The following is an 11,012-nucleotide window of genomic DNA, read 5'->3' on the forward strand; positions in this document are numbered from 1 at the left end:
TGTGGTTTTCGGTTTATGGGCCTATATATCGGTTATCGGCTTTTCCAATATAAAGAATTATCGGTCTCGGTCAAAATGTTCATATCGTTGCACTGCTAATGTTCATGAATTCCTGTTGTGATGTTCTCCTCAGGTCCTTTCACAGATGTCGTCACTGCTAACCTGAAGCTAAAGAATCCTTCAGAGAAGAAAGTATGTTTCAAAGTGAAGACCACAGCGCCGCGCAGATACTGCGTACGACCCAACAGCGGGATCATCGAGCCCGGAGCCACGCTCATCATCTCAGGTTAGATAGACCATACACTGAACACAAATATGCCCGTAGTGTGCGTGACGTCACCCGTTGTGTTTCTGAAGAGCATTTTTGAAGTCCAAAGTGGGCGGAGCCGGCCGTCGCCATCTTGGCCGCGCGTCACTCCCGTATAAACCAGAATGTGCAGCGAGGCGGATTAGCTGAGCTGAGGTGACGTGGTGCTAATACACAGCAGACAAACGGCTAGTACTGACATCAGCGGCAATCCGCCTGTCACTCAAGTAGCCACGCCCTTAATTATGCAGAAATTTAAGGCTTAATATAATTTAAACGAATGAGTTATAAAATAATTCAACCTCCTCAGAGTCGCCATGAAGGGCAAAATTATCTATATAGACCAAAACCACTTTTTGCACCAGACTTTAAACATGTTTATTTCTGCTGTAAAGTTGGGCAGTTTAACATGCGGGTCTATGGGATTGAGTCTCTTCTGCAGCCGCTCTAGTGGCCAGTGGATGAACTGCAGTTTAACTCACTCAGTGTTAGAATCAAGAGAGATAACGCTTGGTTATAACACAGGACCCAAAGTATTCATATTTCGAAACGGTTTGGGTGGACCGAAATTGTTGGCCAAGATGGCGGTCTTTAATTCGTGCTTCTCCGATGGCACAGTTTACCCAGGGTTATTATAGTTAGGCTAACTAAAGCTAAACCCATAAAAAATGCTGCACTGAGTTAAGAGACCAGTTTTATGATTTTTAGGCAAACCGTTCTTAAGTTATAAGCAAAAAGAGCCATTTTGCATATCTCCTGACCAGTAGGTGGCGCTGTGCCAAAACGCTGCATGTAGCCTCAGATAATGCTTTTGATGACATGCACCAATTTTTGTCCCAATGCACAAAAGGTTTGCGGAGATATTGCCTCGTATCTAATTTGGCGCGCTCATCGCCACGTTCGTCTGCGCGTCAGTCGAGGCGAGTGGGTTAGCAAGAAGCTTTTAGCACTTTTTTGCCAGCTTGTGCAAGTAAGATGAGTAAATTAACTACAATAACCACCATATTCTCACACACACACACACACACACAAAACGCCTCGGCACTTCGATTTGTCTCAAGATGGGGACAGGAGAGCTGTCAGTCAATAAATGGGAAAACTTGCGTTACGTATTTGAAAAACTCAGATATTTTGTTGTAAATTTTACTAGTTACTTTTAAAAGTAATTTGATTCCGATGAGTTACACACAACACTGGTTATAAGATTAACGTCAATCAGATATTATGTGGAGTTTTTGCGGAAGTACATCGGGAAAAAAGATCGATTCGTGGCTTTTGAGAATCGATATCGAATCGACCACATTTTTAAAAACTATTAATCAAGATTTACTATCTGTTGTGCAAAATAATATAGTTTTGACTTTTAATTATGTGCAGATCAGTCCAGACTGTATGTATTACACGAATGTATAGAAATGCGGTTAATGTTGTTAATATTTGTCTTTATGTCACAGTTATGCTGCAGCCGTTTGATTACGACCCCAACGAGAAAAGCAAACACAAGTTCATGGTACAGGCCATCTTCGCCCCGGGAACCCTCGCAGACACAGAAGCCTTGGTGAGTGTGTGTGTGTGTGTGTGTGTGTGTGAGACAGAGACAGAGAGAGAGAGTGTGTGTGACCGTGTGTGTGTGCGAAAGAGAGAGTGTGTGTGAGAGAGACTGTGCGAAAGAGAGAGAGAGAGAGAGAGAGAGAGTATGTGTGTGGGTGTGTGTGTGCGAAAGAGAGAGTGTGTGTGAGAGAGACTGTGTGTGCGAAAGAGAGAGAGTGTGTGTGAGAGAGACTGTGTGTGCGAAAGAGAGAGAGAGAGTGTGTGTGTGGGTGTGTGTGTGAGAGAGAGAGAGAGAGAGTGTGTGAGTGTGTGTGCGTGCGAAAGAGAGTGTGTGTGAGAGAGACTGTGCGAAAGAGAGAGAGAGTGGGTGTGTGTGTGTGCGAAAGAGAGAGTGTGTGTGAGAGAGACTGTGTGTGCGAAAGAGAGAGAGAGAGAGAGTGTGGGTGTGTGGGTGAGAGAGAGAGTGTGTGTGAGTGTGTGTGTGCGCGAAAGAGAGTGTGTGTGAGAGAGACTGTGCGAAAGAGAGAGAGAGTGGGTGTGTGTGTGCGAAAGAGAGAGTGTGTGTGAGAGAGAGAGTGTGGGTGTGTGGGTGAGAGAGAGAGTGTGTGTGAGTGTGTGTGCGCGCGAAAGAGAGAGTGTGTGTGAGAGAGACTGTGCGAAAGAGAGAGAGAGTGTGTGTGTGTGCGTGTGTGAGTGTGAGTGTGTGCGCGAAAGAGAGAGTGTGTGTGCGAAAGAGAGAGAGAGTGTGTGTGTGAGAGAGAGAGAGTGTGTGCGTGTGAGAGAGAGAAAGAGAGACTGTGTGTGACCGTGTGTGCGAAAGAGAGAGTGTGTGTGCGAGAGAGTGTGGGTGTGTGTATGCGAGTATATGGTGCGCGTGTGACAGTGTGTGTATGTGAGTATGTGGTGTGCGTGTGTGTGTGCGCGAAAGAGAGAGTGTGTGTGGGTGTGTGTGTGAGAGAGAGAGAGAGAGAGAGAGAGAGAGTGTGTGTGTGTGTGTGAGAGAGTGTGTGTGTAGAGCTGCTGTAACTGCATGTTCACACCAGCTGATGGCAGCAAACACTCTTTAGCTCAGTTGTTTTAGCCTGTCAGAAAAATCTAGTTATAATGCAGTGGTTGTCCACACACACACACACACACACACACACACACACACACACACACACACACACACACATACACACACACTGTGAGCTTTACAAACACATCCTAACTAAGAACCCCATCCTGTCTCTTTAGTAAACACTTAGAAAATAGTACCTTTCCAAATCTTAGGTCAAAAGTTAAGATAGGATGTAATTCATGCATCTCAGGTCCGGGTTTATTGGGTCACAGACAGCTGGGATTGACATCAATACACAACAGGTCAACAAACAAAACATGCATTTAAACAAAGTAGTGTGTGTGTGTGTGTGTGTGTGTGTGTGTGTGTGTGTGTGTGTGTGTGTGTGTGTGTGTGTGTGTGTGTGTGTGTGTGTGTGTGTGTGTGTGTGTGTGTGCGTGTGAGCTGCCAGTGGTTGATGAATTGCCTGTTCTTCATGTGTTTCAGTGGAAAGACGCGAAACCAGATGAGCTCATGGATTCCAAACTCAGATGCGTGTTTGAGCTGCCATCTGAAAACGATAAAGTGGTGAGTGTGTGTGTGTGTGTGTGTGTGTGTGTGGTTCAGGGAGGAGACGAGAGTGTGTGTATTTCACTCCTCCCTCCTACATGCTGCTGTACATTCGATTATAACCGTGTTTTAATAGCAGAAAGAGCTCGACTCAGAACTTCACCCTTATTTTAAAGTGCTGTAAATTATTTTATTTTCCTGAAATATTTCCTGAAATTCAATTTTAAAGTCTTAAATGGTAAAACAAAAACATTTGATACAATAAATGCAACCACTTATTTATAATTAGAAACATTATAGTAGCCCAAGACCGGTGCCCCACTGAAGCTGGGCTGAGGCTGGAAGAGGTGTTAGTGAGGCCAGCAGGGGGCGCTCACCCTGTGCTCTGTGTGGGTCCTAACGCCCCAGTGTAGTGACGGGGACACTATCTGCCAAAGAGCGCCGTCCTTCGGATGAGACGTAAAACTGAGGTCCTGACTCTCTGTGGTCACAAAAAATAAGTCGCGCTGGACTATAAGTCGCATTTATTTAGAAAAGTATTTCACAAAATCCAAGAACTGACATTTAATCTGGAAAGGCCAGTTATTCAGCTCCACAACTCTTGGTTCATCTCAGTCGGTATGAATTAATTTTGATGTATAAGTCGCACCTGACTATAAGTCGCAGGACCAGCCAAACTATGAAAAAAAAGTGCGACTTATAGTCCGGAAAATACTGTAATTTAATATGTGCATGAGGTCATTTAGCAAAACGCCTGAAACCACTTGCATCACTTTTTTATTTATTTTATTTGTACACTAACTAGTGATTCTTCAGTTTGAAGTTATTCACATTTTGAATTAATAACACTTGAGCAGTTTTGTTTTCACTATGAATGTAATTTCCCCCCTTTAACAAGCTCTTCAGCAACACTGAAGCACACTAGGGCTGCATGATTTATAGACATAAAACGGAGATTTATCACAATGCTAAATTAAATGTATAAATGCACTGCATATTTTTGAGTTTGTATTTCCGGTGTTCTTCGATTCCAGTATTTTAAGCTCTAAAAACTGTTACGCTGCTTGATTTTGCAACCTGGTATTTGTTATCATGCTATTTAAATTTATCATAATCATAAACACTCTGGTTTGTAGGCCAAATAGTTGTACCTTTTTACTTTTTCTTTTTCTTTTTTTACCTACACTGCTAATAAAATAGCTTGCAAAATAAGCTGGATAATGTGCATATTTGTATTCATCAACTTTGAGAAGCGCTTACAAATAAACGGTTGAGCTTTAAGGGATTCTTGCGTTTTTCCGCCAAATTTTTATTCGAAAACGAATAAATTAATAAAGCCATTAAAACAAAATGAATATTATCATTATTATATTATTTTTCCTAGTTACAATTTTTTTTATTTTAATGGCTTTAGCTAACTATAATAACCATGTTGAGGTTTAGCTAAAACCATCGACTAAATGAATAAATGTAAACAAGCACAGCAAACCTAGAGCGATTTATTACATTTTTTTCCCTCTAAATTGTGCAGCCCTAATACACACACACACACGCATCACTTCCTGTTTCTTCGCTGCGCCCCAGCTCTCTCACCTCAGGAGTTTTTCCCAGTGGATCTGTGCCACTCCGGCTCCGGCTTATACCTGGAAGAAGATCAGCCAGTCGGTGTCCAACCGGCCGCCACACAGTGTTAGATCCCGGAGCACTGCAGGGTCAGAGGTCAAGGGTCAGAGCAGGCAGGACACGTGCGCAGGCCAGAGAGCCTTTAGTAGGGTAGGTCAAAGGTCAGCAGGGTCAGCAGGAGAAACATATCAAGTCAACTTTATAGAGATATGTATAAATAATCACAGGTCTAGAATAAATGAGGCTTCCTCGTATCTCCAGGTTTAGTCTTTAGTTTCTTCAAGTCAAGTCACCTTTATTTATACAGCACTTTTTACAATACAGAGTGTTTCAAAGCAGCTTTACAGAGATAACAGGAAAATAATGCAATAAAGAAAATAGCGTCACAGTCCAGCTCAACCCTTTAAGCGGCACCCCCCTTTTTTTAAATAAACATGAAAATGCACATTCGGAACTTAAATGGTTGTAATTCAAGAATGCTTTGGAATATAGATGTAAGATTGGTCTTGTTTTAAAGAAGACATTTGGCAGATTTTTGTAGCAGTGAAATAAATTAGGAAAGTGAAACAGTTTCTGTTGAGTTTATGAAAATATACAATGTAAAACATTTGATTATTCATATTTTATATAAAATATATTTTTTCAAAACCTGGTGGACTCCAAAAATAATCAAAGCCAAAAATCTGAACAAGTTGTGTTTCAAATGTTAGGTTGATATCTCAAAAAATGATCTTTCAGTGAGATGTAGTTTGGGCGCAGTACCACACTTCACTAGTGGACATCACTGCCCATATTAGGGCGCCTCCATCTCCATATGTTGTTTTTCTTTATTTAAAAAAAAAATGTTCACAGAGCTTTTTTTCTAAAAGAATTGAATGGATGCTATCTTTTGAACTCTTGGCATGAAAACAAACTGAGGCTTCTACCATTCTTTCATGATTTTTCATGTTCATCACTATTTCAAAATAAAGGTCTGAACACGCCTTAGGAGGATGAACATATTCTTGCTGCAAATTGATAAATTACGGCTCCTCTGTCATTTTATTTAGAAAATCAGCCACCAAATATGTAAACTAGAGATTGCAAGCTTTCAAATGATATATAGTTTGTCCAGATTAGTTTAGTATAGGATATTACTATTTTAAATATGTAATGGCTTTGGGCCCACTGGTTCATTTAGCTGTAAAAAGTTATTAATGTAGTTAATTTATATATATATATATATAGCCGCTCTGGAGAAAACCGTGATATCATCGTCCAGCTCAGTTCAGTTCTTATATACCGGTAATGCTGTCAATGCAGGAGATCAATAATATTGTTGAATATTAAATTAAATGTTAAATTTAACGATAAAATACAGACTGTGTAGTTTTGGGTCGTCTCTTGCACGAGTTTCCTGAGGGCTTCTAGTTGACCTCATGTTCCCGTTCTCCTCCAGAACGACGTCGACGCTTCTGCTAAATCTGCTAGCGTGCTAAACTCCTCTAAAGCGGACGGGACGCTGGCACCCAAACCCGTCAGCGCCGCGCTGGACGACTCGGAGAAGAAGAAGGTTCTGGAGGAGTGCAAACGCCTGCAGGCCGAGGCCATCAAGCTGATCGACGAGAACCGCCTGCTCAAGGTGAGGCTCACACACACTGGGTCACAGTCACATGGGTCAACTTATTGAGATTTATACATCACCTGAAAGCTGGATAAATAATCTCTCCATTGATGTGTGGTGTGTTAGGATAGGACAATATTTGGTCGAGACACAACTATTGAAAATCTGGAATCTGAGGAGCAAAAAAATTTAAACATTGAGAAAATCTCCTTTAAAGTTGTGCATTTATGTTCACGATTGTGCTGCATTCACTCACAAAAATACATGTTTTATATATTTACGGTAGGACATTTACTAAATATCTTCATGGAACATGATCTTTGCTTAACCCTCTGGGGTCGGCAAGCGCGCCGGCGTGTTTTGCTCGTTTGTTTTTTACATAGCAGCAAAATAGACTTAAAATACTCCGTCCGTTTTGGTCATACAGACTTAAGAAATATGAAAAAATAAGCTGTTAAATGTCTACTTTTTTATGTGTCCACTTACAATCGAAATAAAACATTGTGCTTTTGTATAATAAAGAAAATAAACAGGGAGTGCTTTATGTCTCCATCTCGGTGAACTTTTTTTTTGGTGCACGTCCCTAAACTCAAACAAAACTCAGCGAATACTATTCACTCAGGCATGAGCAATATTTCTCTATAATCATTTAAACATTGAGAAAATCTCCTTTAAAGTTGTGCATTTATGTTCACGATTGTGCTGCATTCACTCACAAAAATACATGTTTTATATATTTACGGCAGGACATTTACTAAATATCTTCATGGAACATGATCTTAATATCCTCATGATTTTTGGCATAAAAGAAAAATTTATTATTTTGACCCATACAATGTATAGTTGGCTATTGCCAGAGATATACACTGAAAAAAAAAAAAAAATCTTAAAGGTGGGGTATGCGATTTGTAAAACGGCTGGCAAATTTAGAAAATACACAACTCAAATGGTCCTACCTTCTTTCCTTTGACTCCACCCATTCACAGAACATGGACATGGATGGGGGAGGGGGGGATGGTACGACTGATTGATTGACGCACTTACTGTCCAATGATTCTAGGTGGTCTTGGAAATGATTGGCTGGAGTTTTTCGAGTCCTGCCCGTTCCACAGATTATTAAATTGCTTAATTTTTATTTCAGTGCTTCTAACTCAGTGGCTGTAAGTGGGTTAGGAAGGATTTTAAGTGATTTTGAAAAAAATGGCCAAAATAGAGAATTACATACCCCACCTTTAAGAATTTTTAGATATTTGGACTGAAACCAAGACAAAAATATATATATATATATATTTTTTATTTTTTTTCACTTAAGTAGTAAAATTGTTTTGTGGGGGGAAAAATCCAAATGAAGTGAGTTTTTGTTTAAAACAAGAAACATGATCTGCCAATGGGGTGAGAAATATAATCTTGTTTCCGTTTGAACTCTGTCCGACGCAGTGAAAAACACATCGTGGAGCAGAGAGACACTGACAGACACAGACCAGGTCACTTTTAATATGAAACAAAGTCGCAACTGTCAAATTTGGTACTTTTTTAAAGAAATGTAAACAATAAATAGCGTTTTGTGGCTCTTTAACTCTTTAAGCGTCACCCCCCTTTTTTCTAATAAACATGAAAATGCACATTCGGAACTTAAATGGTTGTAATTCAAGAATACTTTGGAATATAGATGTAAGATTGGTCTTGTTTTAAAGAAGACATTTGGCAGATTTTTGTAGAAGTGAAATAAATTAAGAAAGTGAAACGGAAAAAAAAGTTATAGAAGTTTGAGTTTATGAAAATGTTCAAAATAATTATTCATATTTTATATAAAATATATATTTTCAAAACCTGGTGGACTCTAAAACTGCAAAAAAATCAAAGCCAAAAATCTGAACAAGTTGTGTTTCAAATGTTAGGTTGATATCTCAGAAGATTAGCGTTCAGTGAGATTTAGTTTGGGCGCAGTACCACACTTCTCCACTAGTGGACATTACTGCCCATATAAGGGCGCCTCCATTTCCATATGTTGTTTTTCTTTATTTTTAAGGAGTAAGGAGTTTTTAATGTGTGTGACAGATCGCTCAGTTAAAGCCGCTCGTGAACCGATCATCTCTTCCTTCATTCATTTACAGCATCAAATAAACATGAATGAACATCAGAAGGAATGTTGTTTTAACCGCGGAAAGACGTCAGTACACTCCGCTTCTCAAGCTCAAATCCTCCAGCGCTAATCTACTAACTCTCCTGACTGCTTTGTCCGACAAAATGGCGGATGGCGAAGTATGATTGGTCAGATCACCTGTCAATCAAACTCTGTAAATCAAAAGAGCGTAATGAAAGAGTTTTTTTCTTCTGTAACAGAACACGATGGTGACCGGCCCAATCCCATGATGCATCTCTTCTTCATCAGATAAACTGATGCTGTGTGTGTGTTTGTGTTCTTCATCAGGACGAGGGTTTGAGACTGAGAAAGTTCCAGCGCAGCGAACACGCAACGACCAATTCCAGGTCTCCGATTGGACGAGAGTACACGACCAGTTCGCTCCCGTCACTCCTGGTCGTCATCGCCGCCATCTTCATCGGATTCTTCCTCGGAAAGTTCATCCTGTAGACGAGCGAAGGATCTGACGAACGGTTTTCGACACGAGCGATCGATGGTGTTGACGAAGTTCGGCCCGCATCATCATCATCATCATCATCACCCCGACGGGCCGACCGGCGACTCCATCTTTGTTTGTTTTGGTTCACATGCTGTTTTCTGTCGAGGAATGGACGTTACGAACTGGTTTATTAGGGCGTATGAAGGCGAATCCCCCCCCCCCCCCCCCCCAAACTCCCATCTTAGTTTTACTAAAACGATTGAAAAGTGTAAATGTCATCATTTTTAATCCTTCCATCCAAAACACAAGAGCATGTGCTGATGATGTCATCAACGGTCGACCGCGCGACACGGGTGCCTCCTTTCCTCCTTATGCACATTTGTTCTTCTTCTCTGTTCCTAACAATACCAATGCAGACTGTTTTATTACTGTAATTATCATTTATTAATTATATTATTAATGTACTTTCTTCTCTGAACTGCATTTATCCACACAAATGTTCACTGACGTCTTCACTTTACTGTCTCATACTAGACGACATGGAAGAAATAAACGGGAAAAAAATACATTTTGTGTGTCTTTTTATTTATGTTTGAAGTGAATTCACGTTTGACTTGGTAAATCTGGTCTGGTCTGCCTTGCATGTTTAAAGTCTCCCTGTGGTGTTATTAATACTCGTTAAGACAAAGCATGTGTAAGTTCATAAGTCGACAGCATTGCTGAGTATTTTCTGCTTAAAACTGCAGTGAACCAAAGACAGTCTCAAAAACACGGTTTGAAATCGCTGGTGTTTCTGACGTCACACACTACCTTGACCAATCAGATCAACGTGTGATCGTCAACCAGTGGATCTCTGAGTGAGTGAGTGAGTGGAGGCGGGGCTCATTTGCATATTCATAGAACTGTGTAACCAATCAGATCAATGTCTGATCGTCAACCAGTGGATCTCTGAGTGAGTGAGTGGAGGCGGGGCTCATTTGCATATTCATAGAACCGTGTAACCAATCAGATCAACGTGTGATCGTCAACCAGTGGATCTCTGAGTGAGTGGAGGCGGGGCTCATTTGCGTATTCATAGAACCGTGTAACCAATCAGATCAACGTGTGATCGTCAACCAGTGGATCTCTGAGTGAGTGAGTGGAGGCGGGGCTCATTTGCATATTCATAGAACCGTGTAACCAATCAGATCAACGTGTGATCGTCATCCAGTGGATCTCTGAGGCTACGTTTACACGTGGCCGGTTATTTTCATAAACGGACATTCACCCCTCTCCGTTTTCAGAAAAGTGTTCGTTTACACGAACCCGTGTATATGCCGTCAAGAGCATGCCAAACCTGTAGGTGGCAGTGTAACGAGAAGCTCAAGCCCACGTTAGCCAATCAGAATCCCGAAAATATAAGTCGCACTTTTGACGCAGTGCAAGTTCTGTCGCATACTGTGACGTCGACTGCCTAAAACTCAGTTTCTCTCAGTGCAAACAGAGTTTTCCAAAATCTCCATTTTGGCCGGAGTTTTTAGAAAGAATCGTTTTCAGAGGAGAATTCTCCGTTTGCCAATAACCATGTACGTGTAAACGGGGCTTTTTTGTCGCTGTGTGTCGCTAGTCTCTGTACTGTGAAGTCGCTTGTGGGCGTTGGTAGTGCTGTCGCTCTAATGTTATTGGTTGACTGGACGTCTGGCCATATCTATACTAAATACCATCACAAGTGAACTATATAATTTTAATTTGACTGGA

The 11,012-nt window shown here is 41.0% G+C and overlaps 1 protein-coding gene across 2 annotated transcripts in view; it reads left to right on the forward strand.

Annotated features, from left to right (window-relative positions):
• vapal (VAMP (vesicle-associated membrane protein)-associated protein A, like) overlaps positions 1–9,845 on the forward strand; it is a 36,439-nt gene extending 26,594 nt beyond the window's left edge. Inside the window, exons 2-7 of one of the 2 annotated variants that reach the window (XM_079612961.1) lie at positions 134–286; positions 1,762–1,865; positions 3,405–3,485; positions 5,052–5,240; positions 6,529–6,711; positions 9,125–9,832. In XM_079612961.1, coding sequence (XP_079469087.1) covers positions 134–286; positions 1,762–1,865; positions 3,405–3,485; positions 5,052–5,240; positions 6,529–6,711; positions 9,125–9,286 — 872 coding nt within the window. In that variant the 3' untranslated portion in view covers positions 9,287–9,832. Of the gene's footprint in view, positions 1–133; positions 287–1,761; positions 1,866–3,404; positions 3,486–5,051; positions 5,241–6,528; positions 6,712–9,124 lie in introns of both variants that reach the window. The other variant, XM_079612962.1, reaches the window with a different exon arrangement.
• Positions 9,846–11,012: the final 1,167 nt, after the last annotated feature.

The sequence above is a fragment of the Phoxinus phoxinus genome (genome assembly GCF_949152265.1).
Source record: "Phoxinus phoxinus genome assembly, chromosome: 5".
Classification (NCBI taxonomy): domain Eukaryota; kingdom Metazoa; phylum Chordata; class Actinopteri; order Cypriniformes; family Leuciscidae; genus Phoxinus; species Phoxinus phoxinus.